Below are 26437 nucleotides of genomic sequence, written 5' to 3' on the forward strand. Positions count from 1 at the left end.
CAACGTTTGATCATCTTATTTTTGCCATTTTAATGCTGTATTCCAGAACTGCTTAATTTTTGTATTTATTTAAATTTTTTTACAAATGTTCAGCACATTTATGGACAGCAACAGGAAAAAAACAGATGCATGCAATTGTTGATGATTTATTCACAACTTATTGTTTCCATACAAATGCTGATACTGTAATTAAAATTGTATATGGTAATTTTTCAAAGTAAAAGCAAAGGAAAAATAAGAGTAATTAGGGGAGGGGGAAAAAGTCAACTACTGCTCTGTACGTATCCTGACTTATTTCCAGCACTGCCAATGAGGATCTTTTTAACCCCTTACATCATAGATCATCAAGAGGAGGATCTCTGTGTAAGTTATCAAATTTTAAACAAGTTTAACATTAAAACAAGACCTAAAGATCTTTGTAGGTGTTGTTCAGGCAAAGATTGTCTCCTCTCGCCTCTTCTTGGTCAAAATCGTTCCAGGTTTGTGTTGTGCGTCCGGGTGGTTGGCCAACTCTGGCGGGCATGTGGACACGGGGCTCTCTAGGATAGCCTGCTTCAAGTCGTAGAACACAGCCGAGTCCTCCTTGGTGAGGAAGGTCATAGCCACGCCGCTCTTACCAGCACGACCCGTACGGCCAATACGATGGATGTAATCTGGGAGGAATAATGAATGGGATGTTACGTGGTACGAGAATAGTCCAAAAAAACTCAAACAAAAGCAAACTGGTACTCAAAAGAGCGCAGGCCAGTCGAAAAAGTGTTGCTGTGTTTCTTTGTGCCCTCCATTTCAGCTTTTCAACACCCCCCAAATTCCTACTTCCCACACATTCAACTCATTCACACTTAAAAAAACAAAAAAAATATTCACCATTCATTTCCATTGGAACATTCAACTTTTCACATTTACACCTTCCCAATTTCCACAAATTCAAGTGTAGTTAGAAGGCTACTACATAATTTGACTTCAGTAAAAGACACACCGGTGGAGAGGTGCTTACCTTCAATGTTCTTGGCCATGTCGTAGTTTATGACCATGGACACGTCCTGGATATCAATACCTCGACCAGCCACGTCTGTGGCCACCAGAATGTCTTTGGCACCCGCCTTAAGGTTGGAGAGTGCAAACTCTCTCTGCTCCTGACCTTTGCCACCGTGAAGTGTGCAAGCGTTGTACTGTGAAGAGAGATTGTAACATCCAAGTTACTAGAAACGACATCATACAGTAGTTATGCTGTATCTACAGTAGACATACAGTAGTCGCACACACACACTCTGCACACAGTAAAGCATATTATGGTAAATCCAGTATCAACAGCTTATTGGTAAACCAGAAGGGTGTAAGCCTAGTCATCGGGCTGCTCGATTATGAAAAAAATATTAATCATGATTATTTTGGTAATAATTGAAGTCACGATTATTCAAACAATCATTTATTTTTTGGGTCCAAAACAAGAAAATGTTTAAATGAAAAAAAACTATCAAGACACATAAATGTAAGTAAGTTTGTTTTGGACCAAAAAAATACATATATTAAAAATGATTTTTTGAAAAAGGTGCAAATTTATAAATTCAAGTATTGTTTGCTCGTGTAAACAAAGAGTGCATTGGCTATAAATGAATATTAATAATCGTTTTTTATGATTATGCCAGTTTTGTAATCGTGGAGTGTAATAATCGTAATTGAATTTCGATGAATTGCACAGCCCTACCTAGTCATACCAAAATGGTTCATCTTTAATGCAGGAATACACAGGTTGAATAAACCACAATGACTTACGCCCATCTTCTCCAAGGACTTAGCCAGCACGTCGCAACCCTTCTTCTGGTTGACAAAGATAATGATGGGAGGCTCGAAACCATGCGCCAACACCTCCAGCAGTTTCTTCCTGCATCACACAAATCACATGTGCCCGCAAGTGTTGGAAACCCCTTAGAGCAGCAAATACGATTGCTGGATGTTTACGTCACGACTCAGGAGTCTCACCTTTTCTCTCCCTCGGACATGAGTAGCACTTTCTGTTCGACTCTCTCATGAGGTTTGCCCGCGGACCCGATGTACACCACGGCGGCGCGTCTCAAGTAGCTCCTCGCCAGTCTTTCCACAGCGGGGGGCATGGTTGCTGTGAACATGACAGTCTGCAAGGAAAAGAAATCAATAATCAACGGAATACAAATGGAGCGCGGAAACGGCAACAAGGGGAATTTACATACTTGTCTGTATTTATGTTTCCCAGACTCAAAGTTCATGGTCATTTTCTCAGGGTCCTCGGCCTCTTCCGTGTCCGGTTTCTGATTGGTCACCGGGATATATTCCAGAATCTTTTGGACGTCGGGCTCGAAGCCCATATCGATCATACGATCAGCTTCGTCCAGGACCACGTAGGTGCAGCGGCCCAGGACCAGGTAGCGATTCTCCAGTACGTCGATCAGACGACCGGGGGTGGCGATAACAATCTGTTGGAACATGTGGGCAGTTGACGTGTTGTACAAGAAATTCCTCAACGCTGATTACGTCTGGTTCGCTAAGATTTATCCTTCTATCCTCCTTATCGACCAGCCATGTTACACTAAATTCATGTGGTACATTGACTCACAAGTTTCAGTCGTTCCGTGACCAAGCTCGTGACTTAATTTACTCAATATTCCCCAATGAAATGAATTTAACCCTCTCTGGGCAGGTGTTGCAGATTCGCAGCGACTAATTGCTAATCCCCTAATTAATACACATTCATATTACGTGAGCCTTTTTTGAGTCAGATGTACGGTATTACTAAACTATTACTGAAACTTAATTTGAGCCTGAGAGGGTTAAAAGTGGAAGCCCACCCCAAAAAATGTTTTGACAATATTAAGTTCTGTGCAGCCTCACTAGTCAAAATTAGGCATTCTGATTGATATTGTCTTTGTGGAATATGAGTTAAGCAGCAAAATCCACCCGTTTTTTTGGTCAATCTTATCACTTGCTGTCGACTGAAAATGACATCATAGTGCATAAGGGCTCGGGTAAGGACCAATCAGGCCTCCCCTGTTTTCTGAAGCTGAGACATGCAATATTAATCAGAATGCCGTGTTTAGTGCAAAGAACATATTGTAAAGAAAATTTGGGGGTTCACTTCCGCTTTAATCCTTAAAAAGTCTGATTGTGAAGCTTGCTCGCACGTAAAATTTCACCGTATGAGCGGCGGCAACACCATACAAGTACGCCCTTTCACACTTCTAAGTGCAATCTGAAGCTCGTCGTCAGTTGTGATCATTTCATCCAGAGAGAATGTTCACATCCACATTGTATTTAAGAGACAGAAGCGGCAGCGGCATCTCACCTCACAGCCCATCCGGAGACGGAAGCCCTGGTCCTCTCTGGAGATTCCTCCAATAACAGCCACAGTGCGGATGCCGAGCGGTTTACCAAACTTGATCGTTTCCTCCTCGATCTGCTGCGCCAACTCACGAGTCGGGGCCAGAATCACAGCGTAAGGACCCTGGTCCGAGTCCTCGATCCTGCAAAATATGAGTCGTACGGATGAAGACAACAAGTCAACATGTTTACCGGTCCGTAGTCCTGCATGGTATGGCATTATGACCTGTCAATTTTTGGAAGGGTGGTAATCCAGACGAGCAGCGGGATGAGGAAAGCAGCCGTTTTACCACTGCCCGTCTCGGCCACACCGATGATGTCACGGTTCTGTAAGCCAATAGGAATGGCCTGCCTCTGAATAGGGGTTGGATCCTGGATGTTAAGAAGAAAATATTATTGGTAAATAAATTCAACACAGACCAGAATAAAGTGGGAAAGTGCCATGATTATAAATCAGTGTCACGCTGTAAAAAAACAAGTGCTACGTAAGTCCCACAGGACAATATTTGAGCGCTGGCTGACCTTGTAGCCACATTTGTCGATGACCTCGAGGATGTGCGCGGGCAGCTGGTACTCCTTCCAGTTCCGGATGGGGTTCGGGATTTTTCCTCCCTTTGTGGTGATGCTGTAGTCCTCGCGGAAGATTCTCCAGTCTCTGTCGGTCATCTCGTCCAGCTTCTTCTGAGACCAGTGCCTGTCGTCCCAGCGCTGCTTGGCTTCTTTCTTGCGCATCTTTTTCAGTCTCGTCCTGAGAGCGTGGACGGACGGGCACGGATGGCCCCGTGACAAACAGAGGGTGAGATGTGGCGATGGGGTCAGTGGTGGGACGGCAGGTCATTCCAAAATGTATACTCACTCTTCCTGCTCCTTCTCCTCCATTGTACGCCTTTTCTCCATCAGGTCACCATAGAAACGCGACTGCTCTCTTTTCTGCTGCTTGAGGTCTATGCCAGCGATGAAGCCACGTCCATACAGCTGCACCGAATGTTTTTCTTTGTATCTGTGGCAATACATTTATCACATTGTTCCGATAAATCAGTGATTCCCGATCAGAATTCCGTGGTACATTAACCCGTTAAGCCCGGGAGCGCATAACCGCGTTCCTACCACTAGAGCCGGGAGCGCCGTTGTGTCTTTCTACCTTTAAAACCGGGGGAGCGGATACGTCACCGTCCTTTTTTAATCCAATTCTCCGTCTCTTAGCCAACTTAATGCATCAGAATATACACGTGACGGTGTCGCGAGGCCGCGGAGGATGTCGTGGAATTTTTTTTTCCAGCCGTAGGTAGGCTAATGGCGGACGCCGTCGATCGCCGGGAGCTCTGATTAATGTAAGTAACGGCAGAGCTATATAGACCACGCGCACGACCAGTGGAACCAGTCGAACGTGATATGGTATGGTTTGTAGACAATGACGACATTGACGTCTTTGTAACAGAATAGAGGATGGTAATTACCACTCGATTTTTTTTTTGTAATTAAAATAGAAAATAATTTCTGGGAGAACTTCAGCTTTTCAAGGCTAATTCCAAAGGCGACCTTAGGTTTTGGGGAGCTGCTGAGTAAGGCGCTTTAGGCCTTAATGGGTTAATGTTAAGTGACAGATCATCAGGGGTGCGACGGGGAAATACCGCCTCAAACTAACTGTTTACCTTTATTGAACCGAGGCATACATCTTGCTAGGGATGCAAATGAAAATTCTGGGTGTAAACTTAAAACCGAAAATGAAGAAACCAAGGTTGAAAACCGAAACACCCAAAGAAAGTAATACCTTAAAAACATTTTTTTAATTCTCTGATCTTTTTTTTTCATCTAAGTTTGAGCTCTCTGGTTCCTTCCAAATGATGCGCACGCTTTGACGGCCGCCGGAGAAGCCGGGCGGCCTTCTCACCCCAGAGCAATGGCCGGAAAATGTTGGCCTCATTTCCCCGCCGCCCACCTCCACTCACTCTTCTTCGAAGTTAATTTTACCACATATTGCCACATATAGGTATGTCCTATTGGAATGATAGAGTGTCTGACTTACATGGGGTTGTAGTCGACTGACGTGTCTTCAGAAGCATCCCATTCGAAAACAAATTTCCTGTCATTCAGGTGACGTGTTCGCCGACGTTTCTTCATCCCACCCAAGTAACGTTCCTGTAAAGTTGAACGTTTTTATTGAATGTGGATCGTCACAGCAAGTCCAAGTTCCCAATTTAAAGCCTTTTGCTGATTTTCTTTCAACCATTTATGTGGCTTTATTAATCTACATGTGTTTAAAGTGACGCATAAGATATGACTGTGCTTACACTGAATGAATGTGTGAAACAACTCGTATGTGGTGAGTAATTAACACATCCCCGTAAAAATGTTTATAACTGCCTATAATGATATCCACCATCATCCAAGGGTATATATGAAATTGTACTGTTATTAAACACAATATATGTGAACTGTCTAGGCTGTATTGTTATGCCTTACCGGCGGGCGGCTTTGTCTCGCTTAAGCACGGACATGGATTTTTCATTGTGTGAAAGTTTCGGTGCATTTGATGGGCTATAATTTGCGACCTTGCCACATTGACCACATCTCATATTTTGTATCACAACAAAACCAGTGGGTGAGAACATCATGGTCCATGGGGATTCCATTCTACCCTCATCCGTCAACCTATCCATTATTGCAAAGAGGAAGGGGCTTAGAGTTGATCCCTGATGCAGTCCTACCTCCGCCTTAAATTCCTCGGTCATACCTACAGCACACCTCACCACTGTTCTGCTACCGTCAAACATGGGCAGGACTATTCGAACAGACTTCTCTGCCACACTAGACTTCCTGGTCCACCGCAATGTGCTCTTCTATTCTTCCTTCTCTCTCATTTTCCGCACTCATCAAATCGTCAAAATATTCTTTCCATCTACCCATCACACCGCTGGCACTAGTTAAAACATTTGCATCTCCATCCTTACTTAATCAACCTAACCTGCTGTACCTCCTTTCCATCTCTACCTCGCTGTCTGGATAACCTGTATGGACATACAATAAAATATGCTAAGCCATATACAAAAAAGGGAGTAACTCAGGCATGATATTCGGAATTTTAAAAACCCGAATAAGGGCATATTTTGGTTATTGCGTGCGTGTACATGGCTTTTAAAAACCCAAATACTGCCTATATTTGGGTTTTAAAAGGGTTATTGTCTGCATGTAAACACAGTCATTGTTGCAGTTCTAATGACAAATGCTTTTCCATAGTGGACACAATACAGTCATGAAGCATGACTAATTTTCAACCTTGATGGCCTGCAGTTCTTTGCCTTTGTCTTTTTCCTCTCTTATCTTTTGTCGCCCGTCGTCCTCTTCATTTCCATTGTTCTCCCGCTCCATCCGCTCTCGTCGTTCCCGCCTCTCCCTTTCTTGTGGATCCTCTGCAACACACATCACCGATTAGTATTGACATCTGTCAATACAACTACCGGTAATGACATTCGTATTGACAACGACAGTAACTGAGTGAACCAAAGGATGACACACACCGAGCATTTTTCGTCCAATGTCTTGAAAAACCCTTCTCTTCTTCCGCTCCTCATCGATCATTTTCCTCCTCTCCTCTATTTCTTGCTCCCGCCGCTTCAGAGCCTCTGCCTCTCGCTCTGCTTTAGACAGGAACTTTGGCTAAAATAAGAGCCAAGGTGTAAACATCAGATGAGGGTAGAAATTAGCTGTGGGCCTATAAAAGCTATGGGCAAGTTTTTTTTTCTGTAAACTCCCTACCTTTGCCTCTGCTTCTTCCTCTGCCTTCTTCTTGGCCAGAAGCTCCTCCAAAGATAACGGCTGCACCTGAAAAGAAGAAACACAGGTTGAACATTTGTAAAGGTTGCAGTATAAAATTCTCAGCCAGACCGTACCTTCTCTTTTTTCTTTTTGTCATCTTCTTCTTCCTCAGGTTTTATGTCCTTCTCGCTCTTTAGCTTGGCATCCTTTGACTTGGGTGACAGACTCCTTTGGAAAAGGTGACAAAACACTGTTGTAAGGAACTCAAGCTCATGTGTTACTGTTCAGATTTTTTTTGTATACCGCTTATCTTCACGAGTGTCACAGGTGAGCTGGAGCCTATCCCAGCTGACTTAAGCAAAGAGGTGAGGTACACCCTGGACTGGTTGCCAGTCAAGCGCAGGGCACATACGAGCAGAAAATCACTCATACTCACATTCACACTGATTGATAGTCTTCAGTGAACCCAGGAAGTATGTTTTTGGAGTGTTGGAAGAAGCCAGAGCAGTCTGAGAAAAGCCATGCAAGCATCGAGAGACTGTGCAAACTCTACAATGGAATGCTGGAGCCTGGATTTGAATTAGCAGCCCCAGAACTGTGGGGAAGTTGCGCTAACCACGATCACCACCTTTTATAGCAATGCATAATAAAAGTAAGAGGAAAACTGTGGCTGTGTGGTTGCAATGGCTGTTATTTTACTTCAAAATCTGCAGAAGTGCATAGCAAATAAAATAGAAACCAAACTACTATATTATCATCAAAAATATTTGGTCTCCCAAAGTTGTGCAAACTAGTATCTATGTACCTGGAGCGCCGACTGCGATCCTTATCACGCCGATGGCTGTCTCGGTCCTTCCGGCTTCTGTCTCGGTCCTTGTCTCTGTCACGCTCCTTGTCCCTGTCTTTTAAGCGGCGGTCTCTACAGTCATAATACAAGTCAAAAGAGGAGAAACATTGAACCACAGCCACGCACAAAATTCCCAAGTGTGTTCAAGTGCAGTGCTTCTTAACTGTTGTCAACCTGGTACTCGCATTTTCCTATTGTTGCAATGCACTTTTGGAGTAGTTAAGAACAATACAGAACTTATTTTGTTTCAGGCCATTCTCTGAAAAAACATATAGTGTATAATATTTTCAAATACAGTTTCAAATGAGTTTGATGTACCACCTAAAGTATAACGCTGGCCAGCTAGAGGTTGAGCTGCACTGTATTTGTTTACAGAGTAAACACAAGGCAGCAACACTACCTGTCGCTTACCTAATGTGTTCCATGAGGGAGCTTCGTATGCCTCTGTACAGCGCCAGAATAATCAAAAAAAGAATACATGTATCTTCTTTACAAGCTGTCCACGACCCAATACCTTTCCAAAGATTTTGAGCGATTGCGTTCCCGAGATCGACGGCGTTTTCGTATAGGTGACGGTTTCCGATCTCTTTCCCGTGAGCGGCTGCGTTTCCTCTCTCTGTCTTTGGTCCCTGAGGAGTCAACATCTTTCTTCTCTGAGGAATCGGCTGCCATCTGAAAGCATAAAGACAACATGGAGATGGTTGAGCGTACTGTCTTTATAAAAATAGATATTTGACAACATTCCTATTAGGCAACTCATAAATTATGTGCAGATTACTAAAAAATACATTGCATTGGTGACAAGAACAATTCACTCACCCAGTTTTACAGTGTATATTGTATATAGTTCGGTAGCACCCTTATTTCATTTAAACTCCTGCATGATCAGGCCAGTGTAAAATACCCGCAGCACACGATCGGGTATATGCATTTTATTCATTACGGACTAAATGTATGCATCTCACTAGCGCATCGGTGTCAGAAAGCTACAAAACAAACAAACGCAACAGTTCCTTTTCAAACCGCTGTTTTATTTTCATCCATCCATATTGTGAAAATGTACTTGGCTTGGTAGCTGAATGACTGCAGTGTGTGGAGCAACTGAGCTAGCACTTGAGAGCTAACAATTTAGCAACGTGAGAATTCTGTATTAGAAACACCACGAATGTTTACCAATTGTTTTACATTCAAGTCGAGTGTTTAAAAAATAATGTTTTCATCTTACCGTGATCCCTTGTAAACAAAACACTTGCGATTAATGTACGCTTCAAGAAGACGCCATATCGATCGACGCAAGGAAAGGCGACAAGGAATTGTGGGAATAGTAGTACGTAATGGACCACACTGCGGGTTATAATTGCAATTAAAAACTACGTTTCCCTGCAAGAAGAAGCCGTCTGGGGGCCCTGTTTATGAACACCTAAATGCCTGTCCAGAAAATCTCTGCTCATCTCAAGCACAGGGTGGCGACCGTGTTTTACGTAAAACGAGTGTTAACTTTAACTAATGTTTTTATTTTGTTGAAACTAAAAATCACTTTTGATCCCATTGAGCAATTATGCACAACTTATGGGACAGTTTAAGTGTGTGTGTAAATTGTAAATGATTAATTAATTTACATGAAAATAGCATTTGACAAACAGGCCTTTTTAAAACACGATTGTGACAAGTATTTAAAGGGCCTACCTATATCATGCTATTTTAAGATTTCCACCGTTAACTATTGACACATACATGATCATATATTACCTTTGGCACGATGGCGATCTAATTTCTTCTGAAATACGAGTTATTTTGGTGGCTATTTTTCAAACCTGGAAGTAAGACACCTGGGGTCAATTTCACAAAGCAGGTTAAACAAACTGAGTCTAATCCTGAAATCTGAGTTGGACCCAATCCCAATGCCCACACTTGCACCCTATGGCCTTCGCTGAAGTGCACACGTAGTCGAAGTGCATGAAGGGTTCGAAAGCATGTTACTTATTTATTTATTTATTTATTTTTAATGAAGAGTTTTTTTTAATTGCTACTTACAATCAAACATTTACATATGTAATTGTTTTACAACAAAGTGAAAATATCAATGTAATGCAAGAAATAAGCAACATACACACAAAAAAGACAAAAAGAAAAGATGAAAATTATAAATAAAAATGTGAGATACAGTAACATTCATTCGAGATCAACCAGAGATAATCCACGAAGGAACTGTAATGTAAAATATATATATATATATATATATATATATATATATATATATATATATATATATATATACCCCTTTCCATCCAGGCTTTATTATACAAACGTTTATACTTTATGGTAATACTACTATTGTTCCAAATGATTTCTTTATGAGGGGAATAGTTAAGCCAATGGCACAATTTCCATAAAGTTCCTTATCGCCCGTTGTAGTGCATCTTCAATGACCACTCCACTTGTCTGACTGCGCTCCGCTTGAGTCTGCTGAGATTGTAGCTCTTTGTGCCTTTTCAACCATCTTTTCTGAATGGGACCGCTGACAACGCCTGCTTATAAAGGGAGCTTCTCTGTGCCAGCGCATCTTCCTGATTGGTGGCCCTCGGCGGGAAAATGGCCATCCAATCAATGCGCGCTGTATGCGGGAGCGCTACCATCAGCACACTGATTGGATGACTGTTACACGTATAAGATTGAGGACCCAATCATTGTCTTGGATTGGGGCAGAGCACGTGGTTTAGAGAGCAGGAATAAGCAGGAATGCCGAGAGATGGGTGAATAGAGGAAAACACCACTTTGGTCTATGGTGGTGTATGAGCCATCATTAAGGAAACTGATCACTTATCAGAAACGCAAATTGCTTTCAAATCAACTATTTAGGATTAGAAAGACAAAAGTGACTACAAATACAATCCATGGCTACTGTCATTTCATTAATGTGTATGTCCCTGCAGAATAAAAAAAAAGACCTTGAAAAGAAACCTTTCAACTGCAGATTGAGTGATGCTGATTCATATTCTGGACTTGTCCTTCCCTCCGCCAGAAGATCAAGAGAACGAAACGCTGCCCTTCTGGAGAGGAAGCGTTGTCAGTTGAGTTGATGTCTTAGAAGATAAAATAAACACGAGAGTTGATAAACTGATGAAAATGATACAGTTTGGCAGAGTATTTCGTTAAGTACTGGCATTAATGTCTCATTTTTGTAATTCACTGTGCCAATACTGTATACTACCTTAACATAATAATGACACATGTTCAGTCAATCCTTTACATTATTTTCAGAAACCCCCCAAAAATTGTCAGGTAAAAAACAAATGTTGGATGATCCACTGAAATAACTGCTAGGTAAAGTTAATAGATTATAATTCAGGTGTCGGTAATGGCTGGTGACGTCAATTGTAGATGGTAACTGTAATTTTGGTGCCTATAAAGCAAGAAAAAGTATGCCTTTTTGTTAGAAGCAAAGGTGCGCAGAAGATCAAGCACATAGATGAACTGAAATGTTTTCAACACTACAGCACATTGCGTCATGAAAACACTGAAGAAATCTCAATTCAGAGCATTAAGAACAATACAAAATTCTCAGATGCCAATATGAAGAAAATAACTGCATGTAGTTCAGGGGTTGTTGGCAGACCTCTGTCAGGCACCTTTATATAGAATACCAATAATTTAGTCTGTGTGTATAATTGGCGGCCGGTGAGATTTGGACCTGGACGTTCGGTGGGGACTTAAAGCAGAAGTCAACCCAAACATATTTTTTTCAAGAATATGTTCTATGCAAGCTCACTAGTTGAAGCAGGGCCTTCTGATAAATATTGTGTGTGTGGAATAAGAGTTGATCCTCCTGTTTTTAGTCATCTCTGGGGGCTGCCATTTTGTCACTTCTGTCGACTGAAAATGACATCACAGTTGCTCAGGGCTTAGATAACGACCAATCATGGCTCAGCTTCAGAAAACAGGTGAGCCGTGATTGGTCATTACCTGAGCCTTGAGCGTTTGTGATGTCATTTTCAGTCGACAGAAAGTGGCCCCCGCAGGTGGCTAAAAATGGGTTGATTTTGCAATATTAATCAGAATGCTGTGTGTTGACTAGTGGAGGCTTCACAGAACATGTTTTTGGAAATCATTTTTGGGGGTTGAATCCCTCTTTAAATGTCCAAAGTGCCTCTTTAAAATAATTTTTTAATCATGTGCAACATCGTCCCCCACTGTAAATCAATCTTTGGTGCGCATGTTTAGCTCAACCAATGAGAGGGGCGAACATATGAGACTATTTAGCTGAACCAATCAGAGGATGTAAAAATGTCGATGTCACTCTGAGCCTTCACAAAAGAGTGAGAAATCCAATATTGTATTGGTTAAAAAAACAAAACAGCCATTTCAATAGCCCAAAGAAAAACCTCGCAAATGCAGGCAGCTGCATTGGGAAAACAGACACCATGAAATGAAGACAAAAGACTGTTGGACATAAATTATTACAATTTCAGGCAGACAATATCATACAAATCATACAAACTCCAAATGCATATACCTCTAAACCTAACTTGAGTACACGCTAACATCATATCAGATAACATAACATTAACAGTAAAAAAAAGACTCTTGATATCCACATTCATTGTTATTTTCTTTATTTAACTTGTAACATTGTCAGTTAATCATTGTTAATTTCCTGATGCATTTTGTTGGTATTTTGTAATGTTGACTATTGGCTCAATTCATACGAACGCCAACTGAAGTCATTTCTATACCAATATAACACGGAAAACATGCCACGGATCACCAAACATTTAGCAGGACTTAGCTGAATGTACATGACAGGATGGCACAAAGCCTAACCACAGTCCACCCCCAATTCAGGCACCGCTTGCGCCCCAGCTTTGGCTCCCCTTCCCCCCATGGTACTCCCCGATGCCAAGCAAGACTCATTAAAGCGCTGGAAGAGCACTCGCTCTTGACGTGCCCTCCGGGTGTGCCAAACCGGGCACCTCAAAGCGAGTGCATCTGAGGAGGTTTCGATTTGGTGAACGTGAACAGGATGTGGCTAATGTCGATCTGTTACGTATCAGAGAAAACTATTAATCACTGCCAGACATTTTCTCTTTTACCCTCTTTAATTTGAAAAAAATTGAAAAAAATATAAACACTGTAAATTCCTGGGATTGAATGGCTGGACCGTGAAAAAACAAGTACATTTGTCAATGGCAGTGAATGAGTTAAAGACTTGCAGACGCACATTAAGTCGTCTTCGTTTTGCAGCATTCCCGAGCTGAAGAGCAGTGCGTACATGTTCACAAACATGCCTCACTTACCCCACTGCACTGGAGAATAAGGAAATATGCAGAGCAGATGACATAAACTGCTTAGTATACACATCACATTTGACACACATTCATACACCACTTCACATGTCTGCATGAATGCCCCGCGCTGCAAATAGTGCACAGGCAGACCTGAACTAATGGCGAGAGAAAGAATAATAACAAGGCTATCACAGCACAAGCCATCTGCTTAATAATAATATAAGCATCTGGGTTCATGGCTAAGAATGACTTAGGTTGATGTTGTCTGTGTCTCACTGGCATATTAAAACTGAATCCATCCACAAGCTTAGTCGCAGTGCTGCATAATCTTTCACATATGAGGATGGAATTAACGGGCTGATTTGAAGCAGACTTTTGCTGCCTTTTTTTTTTGGGGGGGGGGGGAAATAAACAGCACCCAAAATGAATGCAGGGCATACATGGCCAACTGTACATGAGTGAACACAGCCTGTGTGTAGACATAATAGTGACTCTGGGACTGAACCACATAATGACACGCTGGAGATTGTCTCTTTCCACCCAGCTGAGCCCAATATATACCCCGCCATTCCCCGACGCAGATAGGAGTTATGATGGTGTCAGTGCAGCTGTGGCACTGCTCACTATTTTGTATGTATGTGCACTGGCAGGGGATGTGAGGGAATGTGATCTATGTCAGTGCAGATAGCTAATCAGTAAGCAGGCAGCATAGTGTTGCAAATCCCCATCAGACCCTGTGCTTGCTTTTTTTTTTTACTGCTGTATCTCTCTTACAAGAGACGGCATCATCGGAGTGTTTTTATTTGTCCGCACCGCTAGTCTGATAGATGATGCGCTCGTGTGCTAATGAGATACGGAACGCGGCGTCCATTTCCTCCTCGCTCTCAGAGGGTTTTAGACGAAAACGCAGACAAAGTCATCCCTCCGCCAGGTTCCTGATCCACGACTGTCTCACCGTCTCTGCAGCAGGTTTTCGTCCATCCAGGAATAACGAAATGTCAAGACCGCGCAGATCACTTGTTCTGCCTAGTTCATTAGTTTCTATCAAACATGTGTCATTGTTGGCCTGCGCAAACCTTCTTTCATGCATGGATTGATATTCTGAAAATGTTTCCAAAATGGTGGTAATTTGTCCATCAATCCGCAGTGTGGTCATTAATGCAAATGCACAGTAAGTCAAACGCAAGTAAAAAAAACAACAAAAACATAAAAGTAATAATAAAAACAAGGATGGCAACCTTTTACAACAGAAACATCAACTGTTGTGCTTCTTTAGCTATGTGGTGTAAATTATCTGTCAAAGTCTTTCTTTTGAGTTTGGTTTTTGACTTCAGTTTCATGTTTTTCCTTGTGCTCCTTTCTGTTTCTCGTTAAGTTATTGAGTTCACCTGTGCTTGTCATCCCGGTCCCTTGTGCTAGCCAACCAGCTCCCTCCTACCCTCTGTGTCTTGTGCAGGTGTTCCCCGTTGTATCGCCAACTTGTCTGTATTTAGTTCCCCGTTTTCTTTCAGTCCATGTTGGTTTGTCGTCATTTGTCATTAATCTGTTGTCAAAGTCAGATCAAATCCTGTCCTAGTGTTTGTTTAGTTTCCTTTTGATCCTGGTTATTTTGGGAATTATTCCAGTGCCTTGGCTTGTTGGCCTTTTTGTTTTCTTTTAATTAAATACTTTAGACTGGACTTGATTTTTGTCTCCATCTTTTGGGTCCTCCTCCACGCATATCGTGGGATTATTTTTTAATCCAACATCGTAAATATGAACAGACCAGTTGCTATGCATTTGGTACCTGGGCCTTCGGGGAGACTTCTCAGCTTTTTAATACCACCACTATCATATCGGAATGAAATACGATACAAAGCACAATATGACAGCATGCAACTGTGCCATGATATGAAATGAATGAAATACTGTTCAACATATCACCAGCAACTAATGGCGACTTTCGGATCATGGCCTTCAGTGGATGTGTAAGTGGCCTAATCCACCTCTTGATAACACCATCATGTCACAAAGTAAGGTTTAAAAACACTATTATGATGTGTCTCCTCATTGTGGTGACCTGTGTCCCATTCGGCTATGCATAAACAGTCTGCGTCGTCTAACCTTGTCCTTTGTCAGATCGTCTTCTACGCTGCAGTGTCCAAAACCCACCCGTGTAGTAAGCTTGACTGTTCTTTTATGTTACGGTCTATAATTTTTTTTCTTGTGCATTTCTGAGTTCATTTTTGCCTCCAGTTTTTGCTGTGATCTTTTGTTGTTCATTGTTGTTAACAGTTTTGCTGGGATTCTAAGATGTTAATTTTTTATTAGGATCCCTGTTGAACACTCAATAAACTAGTCATTTTTGAAACCTATCATGCTTTTGGATCCTTGTTTGCATCGTTGGCAGTAATCCAGGAATTTTCAAATTGTTAAAAACACACACACACACACACACACACATTATTTCCCGATTAAGATGCCAAATTATGTTGTTGGGGTATGTTATGCTTGTCCGACTTTTCGGAAAAGCCCGTCGAGACTCCTCGAATTTGGGGTTCAAAAGATGAATTCTTCAAATTCCTCATTCCTGTTCCAAATGGTATCAAGATTTGAGTGAAAATGAGTCTCCATTAGAGCACCCCGTGATGGCGTTGATGTGGAGGTGGTCCAATGTGTTGAGCACTGCATGTATCATGAAGGAGTGGCAGGGAGACGGAAAACGAGGAATCAATGTTTGCGCAGACGAGATGACATTTATCAGAGCGTATGTCAGTCTATATTCTCACAAGTGATATCTCCCCCTGTTGTTGTGCTAATGGATAAGAAGGCCACGAGTCACCACTGTCTCCTGTGTGTGATAGCTGAGGAATGCCAAACACTACAGCCGTGTCGTTTGGAGAGCAGACGGTGGCCGAGGTCCTGATAAGATTTCATACAAATCAAAGGAAGACAAAGCAAATGCACTAAAAGGAGGCGGGGCAGATAATTGCTTAAGGAAGGAAATTAAGCAAACAGGAAATGGATGAGGCTCAGCGTTCTTTGGGTTAAGAGTAACTTGTGGAATTACTAATAAATTGTGTGAGTTCACATGCAATATTACATAACATAGAGAGATATTCATATATTGCACTGCAACTCTGCAACCCAAACACTAGTTTACTGACACTACCAGCATTAGCTGAAGCTAATACAGATGAAAGAAAGAATATGTTTAATAATTCCCTTTTCATTCCACAGTGAGGAATTCGCAATGGTGACAAAGCAACAGGGGGATAAATAAGTGAAGTATCTTCTTGAAGGACACGTTGACAAGTCCACGTGGAGCCCACAGAGCCATGGAGACCCCAGATCACTGACTTTAGCTATGAACAGGGACACCTCTCATGCGTGTGAGAGCAGCAGGAGATTATGGCTTGTGCCTGGGAGGTGAGTCTCTTTACGTGAACACTTAAAGCGGAAGTCAACCCAAACATTTCGAACAAGAATATGTTCGATGCAAGCCCACTAGTTGAAACAAGGAATTCTGCTAAGTACTGTGTTTGTGGAATAAGAGTTAATCCACCCATTTTTAGCCATCTCTCAAGGCGGCCATTTTGTCACTTCTGTCGACTGAAAATGACATCACAACTGCTCAGGGCTCAGGTATCGACCAATCACGGCTGACCTGTTTTCAGAAGCTGAGCTGTGATTGGTCGTTACCTGAGCCCTGAGCAGTTGTGATGTCATTTTCAATTGACAGAAGTGACAAAATGACCGCCCCCTGAGATGGCTAAAAAGGGGTGGATTTTTCTGCTTAGCTAATATTCCACAAACGCAATATTAATGAGAATGCCGTGTTTCAACTAGTGGGCCTGCTGGGAACATATTCTTGAAAAAAATGTGTTTGGGTTGATTTCCGCTTTGACAGTACTGACTTTGCCAGGCATCCAGTTCTTAAAAATGACACAATGTTGTCCAATTGAAGACATTTAACAATGAAGTTATTGTTTCATATTTTTTTAGTATACCCCGCAAGGTAGCTTTTAGTTACTTTACTTTCATAAATGTGACATGCAGGCTGCAGTCACTGTTAAATATTTCATACTCATTTGTCCAAAATACACTAGCAACATTTTTATGGTGGTATAAGATTAATATCACATTCAGTAAATGAGAAGACCGCATATTTTCCATAAACCTCAAGGACAGAGTTCTGTATAGTCTTGCTCACACTCTTCCTTTTAACCATCAATGGTTTCCCTCTGTGGGGGCATCACACAAAGAAGTACAACGAACTTTACTCTATAGATTTTCATTGAGAGAGATTAAGACTCTTGGTGTCATGCTTAGTGATGTTTTGTGTTTTTGTGCATTTTTGCCCTGAAATCTTACATTGAACTACTGCAAACAGGACAGTGTGTGTGTGTGTGTGTGTCTGCGTGTGTGTGGTAGGTGTGCGTGCGTGAGTGTGTCTGTGTGTGCGTGTATTACCTTCACGGGAGGTGAATCCCGAGTGCAATGTCACATCAAGACAAACCAATTTGACCGTTTCCTCTTCATCTTTTGAGAAAAGCAAAACAAAGTGACAGGTTTTCATAGTGAATCATACATGCAAAAGGATGTATAGTATACATGTGGGGGTGGTCATGCATGTGTGTGTGTATTGGGGGAAGGGTTGACCCCCAAGGCTGTGATCATGCTTCAGTGGCATCACTTCGAGAGTTTTGTTCTGACATCATGTCTTCATCTGATTGAAGGCCACACGGCCCCGAAGGGATAGAATATTTGCTTGATGTTCGCACAGCACACTGTGATCGGCTCCATGAGTGCAAATATGGCTGCGCTTAATCAGCACTGGTTTGACTATATATTGAAGGGTCAGAGGTTAATAGGAATGAGTCCCCTCCAAAAGTGTTAGAACGGCAAATTCCTTTGTTTTGTCTTGTATACATTTGGGTTTCAGATCAAAAGATGAATATGAGACAAAAGTTCAGAATTCCAGATTTTATTTCATGATCTTTACATCCAATTGTGTTAAACAACTCAGGACAAAGCACCTTTTGTTTGAAGCCACCCACTTTTCAAGTGAGTAAAAATATTGGAACAGACATTATTAAATTAAAGTGAATACCATTTAGTATTTTGTAGCATAACCCTTACTTAAAATAATTGCATCAAGCGCGAGACCCTTTTGACTTCACCAGATTGTTGCATTCTTCATTTGAAATGCTTTGCCAGGCCTTTACTGCAGCTTCTTTCAATTCTTGTTTGTTTCTAGGGGTTCCTTTTCCTCTTCAGGAGGTGAAATGGATGCTCTATTGGGTTCAGGTGATTGGTTTCCCCAGTCCGAGACCTCCCACTTTCCCCCCGATGAAGCCCTTTAATGTGTTGGCAGTGTGTTTTGGGTCACTGACAAAAACAAAGGAATTGACGTTGCCGTTCCAATACTTTTGGAGGGGACTGTATGTCTCTGGTTTCATTAGATCAAATGAAATGCTTTAGCCTTGACCAGAAAAGAAGGATATATTATCACTTTTAATTGAGACAAAATAGACATAATGCTCTTATCTGGTGCCATCAGTTAGATTACAGAAGTATCTTTGCTCTAATTTGATAAGGCTTCAGAAATACGTGTTTCAAGAATAAAATTAAGTTGCTTTCATAAACCAAGCAGCATATGCGTTCCTATGCCGTATTTATTACACATTGACCCCAAATTGTTTGTTTTTAAATGTTTTTATTTAAATAAAGATTTGAAGATGAAAAATAGAGTATGGCAATAACAAATACACCATTGAGTCAATAATTTAAGACATTGTCAACTTCACTGAAACATTCTTTTAAACAGGCAAGGAAAGATTTGTACAGGGGAAAAAAAGAGCAAGGGAGCAAAAAGATATTTTGCTTGGGAAAATGTATGCTCTAGAAACGACAGTTGAGTGAAATAATATCAGCTGAGTTATAGGTGCATTTGAGAAGTTGTTCCAAGGTTCTTCTCTCGCGTGCTACCGATTGATGTCGTGAAAATTGGGGTCTTTAAAAGCAGACCACGTCACCTTGGCCGTGGCACATCTAATGCTACAAATGAAAGGTGATGCGCCCTTTCGCAAAATCATCCCTCCACCTCCGTGCAAGACAGGAATCCTGCACACTGTTGCTAGGCAACATGTTAAATTCCAGTGTTCTCCATTACCAGACAACTCCGGTCTTCGTGGTGCAGACCTACAAATCATCCGGTCTTCCATTAGCTTAGCTGTCAACAGACACTAATACTAGAAGACTCAAGTGAATACAAGGACAGTGACAGCTAGCGAAAACACTCAAGACAGCCAGTAGGAAGGAGAAATATAAAGATACGTTTTTGTTGCAAATGTGTTTTAGGGAACTTGAAAAGCAAAACCGAAAAGAAAAAGGTGGAAAAAGTCTTTCTGCAAACAGGACCAGCCCATTTGAGTGATTCTGCTCCCAACCCCCTCCCCCCGAGTTAATCAGCATCACCTCAGGACGTTTGTGTTAATGCTAACAAGGCAACACAGAAAAATGTTGCATAACCAGCTACAGGCCAAGTCTAAAAACGGCATTCTGATTAATATTGCGTGTGTGGAATACGAGTTAATCCCCCTGTTTTCAGCCATATCAGGGGGCGGCCATTTTGTCACTTCTGTCGACTGAATATGACATCACTGTTGCTTGGGGCTCAGGTAATGACCAATAATGGCTCAGCTTCAGAAAACAGGTGAGCCATGATCGGTCGTTACCTGAGCCCTGCACGTTTGTGATGTCATTTTTAGTCGACAGAAGTGACAAAACGGCCGCCCCCTGATATGGCTAAAAAAGGGGGGGATTTTGCTGCTTGACTCATATTCCACAAACGCAATATTTATCAGAATGGCTTGTTTCAACTAGTGGGCCTACATAGAACATATGCTTGAAAAAAACATGTTTAGGTTGACTTCCGCTTTCCGCTATCATGTGAAAATAAACAACAATTAAGTGAATAGGAATGTTTCATGAATGTTGCTGCGATGTGTTGCAAGCGTCTGGAGATGACGTGCTCACGCTCAGCACTGAAATTGAGGCTTATCATTAATGCCACCACGACACTGGAAGGCTCACGTGAGTGCTGAGTCACATCTCATCCCTAGAGTTCATCCTCCCACTGCCTTTGCAAACAAACGCTCTTCTCGCCAAAGCGCTACCCTTGCTGCTAGTTTCTCCGCCGTCAGCTTTAACCCAAATGAAAAACAGCAAAGGGACAGCAAGGGAATCAAGGACCAATGTTGGACGGGGTTTTCACACTCTGGCTCATTGTGCGCCATGGTGACAGTCACATGAGTAGGCATGAACAGAGCAAAATGACAACACTGAGAACATTTCCAGAGGCAAAGCAGTAGTAATGTGTATTCAAGCTTTGTCAGTAACACAGTATTCGGTACACCTGCACAGCATGAGCTCCAATACAACAGCTGTATTGGCCTTTAGAAGATGTTGATTGTCTTTGTCTGATTCTGAATTTAGCAATAGATCGTGTATGGTATAACTAATCTATAGGATGTCTTATCAGTGCTCTAGACTGAGATTAATTCGGTTGACCTGGTACCCGAATTTCTAAATGGTACGCTTAAAAAAAAGAAAAGGTTGCACCTGTGCGACCAGCCTTTCGAGGGGTGGGGGAGGAAGGTATAAGTGACTCTCGATACCTCTGTGCCAAATGTTTACAATTGTGAACAGAGCTTGAGTCTGTAATACTAAGATATTTGATTTATTGTTTCACATTTCAATTCCGATGTTCAATATTCTTGAGAAAAACAATTTCTTTGCTCTTACAAAGGATATACTCCATTTAAGATGCTCTGTCATAATAACAGCAGGATAAAAAAACATCAACAATAATATTACCCTCCATCATTTTCGTTTTGAGGAAAATATATCTTTCTAAAAAATGTTCTTGTGCCAGGCCTAGCTGAGTGACCTACGCTCATCAGATTTCGATTGACAACTTCTTGAATGAGATGTTAAGGCCCGATATGTCCAAAAGTCAGAACCAACATTCAACATAGAGCACGTCAGGTACCAATATTTTTGAGAAAGTTAACTGTTAACTGTGTGGAATTGTGGTTGAAATAAATAACTCTGATGACCAACTTGTTAGTTACCGGTAGTCATTTACCAGTCAATCTTGCCTAAAAAGCAATTTTGTTTAAAAAGGGAGTGAACATATGGTGTTGAATGCGATGCAGTGGCAATTTTGGCGTAACTAACTTTTGCGGTGGTGCGCCAAAGAAAAAAAAGTGCAACCATTGCAAAAGGTTAGTCTAGAGACCTCCTTATGAAAGTAACCGACTTATTATTTCTTCAATTATACTCGTTAAAATCCCTCAATAGGAAATCCAACTTACACTTTGCGTTGCACACCACACACAACCAAATCACACACATCCAGGCATGTAATGAAAGAGCCAAGTTAACCAATATAAATCAAAGTCTCTCATTTTTGCTGTATATTCACAATATTGTGCAAGTGTACCAAATAAAGTGTCTGATGAGTTGATATCGTTGCCTTCCAGACAGATGGATCGCTATGGCACTGCATTAGAATTCCAAATGGTTGATAATTAAGTTAATGTGTTTAAATGCAGCATTCACCCTATCCACTTAGATCTTGGATGACCTCTCTTTCAGCAACCTTGCAAGGATTCGGGCTGGTTGGTCTGTCTCAGCAGCAAATGATTAGAGTATATAGGGACAAGTGATGGGGGATTTGGGGTGAAGAGCGTCTAGTCTATTAGGAACCCACATCACTGCGCTGAGCCATCAGCAGGTCACTTGTCCTGGTGTGCATCCGCTGTGTGTTCACATGATGGTGCAGCTCTTTGACTTCTCCTTGTTGAAAGTGGAGGAGATGATCTCTGTCTTACTGGGCAGGTGTAGGAGTCTCTTGGAGAGACGGCGAACTGGACTGGGCTTGTCGGTCGGCTGGAGTTTGTTCATGCAGGCCAAGGCGGCCGCACGGAAAACACTGTGGATGCTCTTCTCCGACGTGAAGGCCGAGCACTCCAGGTACGCCTCGGCTCCGAGCTGCTTGGCCCAGGAGCAACCCTGCCGTGAAGCAGAAGTCACATTGATTGTTGAGCGCCCCGCCGGCTCATAATGGAAGTCAAGACACAAAAGGGGGAGTTAGAACACACCTGCTCATGGGAGATCGGCGCCTGTTTCTGATTGGACAGCTCCATGCGTGTGCACACGTCTGTGCGCAGGTCTGTCTTGCAACCTATTAGCAGGATCCGAGTGCAGGGGCAAAAGTCTTGGATCTCGGCTTTCCACTAGAATACAGGGTTCATATTTTTAGGCGATGTTTTGACGCACGTCATCATATGCAATGTTCATTTTCGCAGCGTAGCAGCGGTTACCTTCTTCAGCGCACTGTCTACTGAGTCTGGTCTGCTGATGTCAAAGCACAAGAGCACTGCATCTGAGTCACTGTAGCAGAGGGGCCTAACGTTGTTGTAGTATGGGGAACCTTGAGGGGCAGAGTAGGGTACAAATTTTACATCGCTGTTGTCTATTTTACATGATGTGGTAAAATTCCGGATTACAACCACAACAATGAACATTTTGGAACATACTGTGTTGTCTTCTTCACAACAATTGTGTCAATAATGACAAATCATTCACACCCACCTAGTGTTGAATCAGACTGCTAGGCGGACTGATCGACAGACAGATAACTATCTAGAAGTTATTTTGAGCCTCAGGAATGCTCCTGTGCTAAAATCAGTCTGACAGGATGTCCGTTCTCTATTGTCTTGGCTCTGCCGCACACACTAATACTGATATTTCATTTCCAACACTTTTCCTGAGGGGTGTAAACATATGCCACGATATTTCCTTGTAAATATGGGGATATATAAATACACCAGAAATGGATATGTTGTACCTACCAAGGACCAACTAAGTTTGTAGCATATACTTTGCCTCCGCAGCACAAGACAACTCATACAACTCCGTCAGTATCTTCAGCTTCACATAACAACTGAGGAATGATGTAAGGCCTGAGAAAGAGGAGGCAGAGAAATCGAAGAGGAGGACAATGTCTTACACCCACCATGACCAAGCTACTCATTAAAGGCCCCTTGCTTGCCTGAACAAACCAAACACACACACACACACAAGCATTGGTTGGGCAAACATGAGTGAATTCATTGGACGTGCACTCTCTACTGCCACAGATAAAGTGAATGAGTGGCTGTCCGTGCAGTATTAGAGGACGTAATATAAAACAAAAATGTAACATTGTGGTCTTTTGGCCTCTTGGTCGTATCAGGTAAGTGATCCACTGGCACACAGATTTCTAACAAAAGCACAAACATGTACTAACTCACATGCCAATAATGAAGATCTATGGAAAGAAAAGGCGTAAATAGTGAGTGGAACGTTAATAATGCTTAAGTGATGCTGACTGATAAACGTTTTGCTCGGTAGAAGAAGAACCTAAAAAAAAAAAACCATTATTCAGCTGCATAGAGCATAAGGTGTGAGGAGTTCATGAATTTGTTTTTTTGCACAGTGTCCCTCGCTTGTGCCGTCTGTTCTCATAATAGGATAAGACACAGGCATGCACGCACACACAAGCAAACACACTTCCACCCCCTGCATGGCCCAGGCAACCCTCTCTCCCCAGGAAAACAAGCCTTCCGCAAGCCAACTGGCGCAGGTCACCCTCCTCCGAGCAGAATGCCGCAGTCAATGTTGTTATGAAAGAAATCCATAAGGGAGTGGACGGATTTTACCTTATTGATTGTATTTACATAACACTTTTCATTATGTCAGTGTGCCATGCACTGCGTTTCACCCACTGAGAGTATGAATTCAGTTTTCAACATGGGAATGGACCACAAATGAAAGTATCATATAACTTGCTCAAACACAATCTGCTCAAAGCTATAATATTATTAATAATAACAACAATAATAATAATAATAATAACAATAATAATAATAAGGAGATCAACATTTTGTTCTGAATATCTTTGACCTCAGGATGGTCTTGATAATGAATGATTCCATTAAGAATTATGATGATTGTAGGGAACTCACTGTTAATTGATTGTGCCTTGAAACAGCCAAAAGGGACACTGTGGATTCAGTTTATATCTAAAGAAGGACATGACATTGACTACTGCGGCGATGGGCATGTTAAATTCTGGAGAGGCCACAACTTTTCATCGGTGGGGGTCCACATAAAGTACACAAGTACATACATGTAAAATACAGTACATGCTTTTAATATATTTAATTTTTGATAATACATATTCATAGAAATTACCATTTAGGGCGGCGCAAACTGCTGAACAAGAAACAGACATTATTGTAGTACTACGTTTTTACTGCAAATTATTCAGAATCCACCCAAAATTATTATGCCTACTCACGTTATATTATTGGGCAGTGTAAGACGCAGCTTACGTCGAATAAGTATGTGCACCGAAGATCTGTGATATTACAACTTCAAACTACAGTCCGCTGCTACAAATCGTCCCTGACCTGTGAAAAACACTTATCTCCAATTTTGGATTTTTTTTTTTTCACTTTAATGCGATGTCTGTAACGTGGAAACATGATTCGGGTAAAAATAAGAAAATGAAAAAAAAAATGCTGATAAGTGTATTTCACATGACAGCGACAATATTCAAAGTTCAATCCTCACAGATTTGCATATTCATATATATATATATATGTATATATATATATATATATATATATATATATATATATATATATGAATATTTATTTTTTTCTTAAATAATGTATTTTTACTTTTTTTTTTTTTTTTTCAAGTCAAGAGACCCTCCCACCTTAATGAATAATCCCGCTATGATTTTAGTGACCACCCTGTGCAAATGGATTTTTAAAATTTATGTGACACGCATTGTTTAACAAGCAATAAAAAAGGATCGAGTGTAAGCACTGAGAAGCATTACTGGTATTACACAGTGTAACCTGGAGTTTTATTTTACTTGTCTCCAAGCATACTGTCTGCATGAAGGTAAAACTAGTTTCTCGAAATAAATCAACAATGGATAATGAAATTAATCAAGTGAATGCTTGTGCGGAATCCCAAACGTACTCGAATAAGAAAGAGGGAGACACTGATGCATTCTTACCTGATGTGTCCCAAAGACTGAGCTCAACACGCTGGCCGTCAAGCTCCATGGAGGCGGTGTAATTCTCAAACACAGTCGGGACGTACGTCTGGAGAGAAGGAGGAGGAGAGCTTTATGTAACTCATCTTAAAATGAGATGCTCTCATTGTATTGCAGTGTGACTTGCATGTGCTTTCATGGATCAGTCATGATTCATTTGTCCTAGCTTGCCGCTGATTTTACTGCCAGTCTTTGGGTAGCCTGCGTATTTCTAGACCTGTACACTCAAATTGCGTGTGTCAAAAATATAAAAAGCAGCTTTCGTATATCATAAATTAAAATTCTGCACCACCGTGGACCAAAACCACAACAGCTTGTTGCTCTTTTTAAAATAAATTCCTCTCTGACAGTTTCAACCAAATCTGAACGTTATTAATTATATTTGTAAAGGAACAATTTTTGATGAATCTCATTAGATTTTGCACTCATTAGATGCGACTGAGATACGCAGAAGAGGTAGCCTTACAATTGCCAATTTGCATATAGCAAGTTTTGACATACACTTTACGCGTAAGACGGAGACATACAGTGTACGAGATGCAATTGTATGTATTCGTTTTTTTAATCAGTGTTCCTGCTCTGATCACGATTAGGCTACAGTCAAAAAGGATGACAATGCTGATGGCTACTGATGCTGACGCTGATGATGGCGTGGTGCAGAAATAAATCTCTTACCTCCGGGTAGCAGTCCTTAGCCAGGACTTGAAGCATGGCCGTTTTACCGCATTGGACATCTCCAACCAGCACTAATTTGCAGCGCGCTACAAAGGGCTGCGGGAGGCGTCTCTCCTTCATGCTCGGGATCAATGGTGGGACAGTTAATCAGCAGCGTCGAAATAAGACTGACAGTGTTCTAAATCCACGCGGTGGCTTCGGCGTTTCTTTTCCGGCTGATGCTCGGTGACAAAGTAAGCGGAGCACTGCGGGATTTTTATATCGTGACGCCAGCCAATGAGCGCTTAGCTTGTGTGCCTGCATGCGCGAGGAGCGTTGTGCAGGAGACTTATCGACCCTCCCATTGTTCAGGGTCAG

At 41.7% G+C, this 26437-nt stretch overlaps 2 protein-coding genes across 2 annotated transcripts; both read right to left on the reverse strand.

The window, feature by feature from the left end:
- Nucleotides 1-130: 130 nt before the first annotated feature.
- On the reverse strand, nucleotides 131-9350 carry ddx23 (DEAD (Asp-Glu-Ala-Asp) box polypeptide 23). Its single transcript, XM_086017567.1, has 17 exons — nucleotides 9183-9350; nucleotides 8472-8629; nucleotides 7916-8029; nucleotides 7245-7338; nucleotides 7111-7176; nucleotides 6873-7011; nucleotides 6631-6764; nucleotides 5381-5493; nucleotides 4211-4354; nucleotides 3877-4102; nucleotides 3581-3726; nucleotides 3320-3497; nucleotides 2211-2453; nucleotides 1984-2135; nucleotides 1777-1885; nucleotides 998-1172; nucleotides 131-653 (listed from the first exon to the last, which is right to left on the reverse strand). The coding sequence occupies exons 2-17, from the start codon at nucleotides 8627-8629 to the stop codon at nucleotides 430-432; spliced, it is 2415 nt and encodes an 804-aa protein (XP_085873693.1). The 5' UTR covers nucleotides 9183-9350; the 3' UTR covers nucleotides 131-429.
- An 8842-nt stretch (nucleotides 9351-18192) lies between these two features.
- LOC147153018 (rho-related GTP-binding protein Rho6-like) lies at nucleotides 18193-26326 on the reverse strand. Its single transcript, XM_086017761.1, has 5 exons — nucleotides 26081-26326; nucleotides 25367-25454; nucleotides 22614-22723; nucleotides 22392-22526; nucleotides 18193-22302 (listed from the first exon to the last, which is right to left on the reverse strand). Exons 1-5 carry the CDS (start codon nucleotides 26198-26200, stop codon nucleotides 22057-22059), a joined length of 699 nt encoding a protein of 232 aa, XP_085873887.1. The 5' UTR covers nucleotides 26201-26326; the 3' UTR covers nucleotides 18193-22056.
- Between the last annotated feature and the right edge of the window lie 111 nt (nucleotides 26327-26437).

The sequence above is a fragment of the Filicampus tigris genome, chromosome 1, assembly GCF_054856515.1.
Source record: "Filicampus tigris isolate MCC_2025a chromosome 1, RoL_Ftig_1.0, whole genome shotgun sequence".
Taxonomy (NCBI): domain Eukaryota; kingdom Metazoa; phylum Chordata; class Actinopteri; order Syngnathiformes; family Syngnathidae; genus Filicampus; species Filicampus tigris.

What these genes read in the sequence shown, in the direction of transcription:
- ddx23 (XM_086017567.1), bottom strand. Translation starts at nt 8,629, where the DNA reads ATGGCAGCCGATTCCTCAGAGAAGAAAGATGTTGACTCCTCAGGGACC. An exon ending in AGGAAGAAGCAGAGGCAAAG is followed by an intron (nt 7,012 to 7,110) that starts GTAGGGAGTTTA and finishes CTCTTATTTTAG; the next exon opens with CCAAAGTTCCTGTCTAAAGC. An exon ending in TCAGTCGACTACAACCCCAT is followed by an intron (nt 4,355 to 5,380) that starts GTAAGTCAGACA and finishes GTATTGCCACAG; the next exon opens with ATACAAAGAAAAACATTCGG.
- LOC147153018 (XM_086017761.1), bottom strand. Translation starts at nt 26,200, where the DNA reads ATGAAGGAGAGACGCCTCCCGCAGCCCTTTGTAGCGCGCTGCAAATTA. An exon ending in CTAAGGACTGCTACCCGGAG is followed by an intron (nt 25,455 to 26,080) that starts GTAAGAGATTTA and finishes CCTTCTCTCCAG; the next exon opens with ACGTACGTCCCGACTGTGTT. An exon ending in CGCCGATCTCCCATGAGCAG is followed by an intron (nt 22,303 to 22,391) that starts GTGTGTTCTAAC and finishes GCTTCACGGCAG; the next exon opens with GGTTGCTCCTGGGCCAAGCA.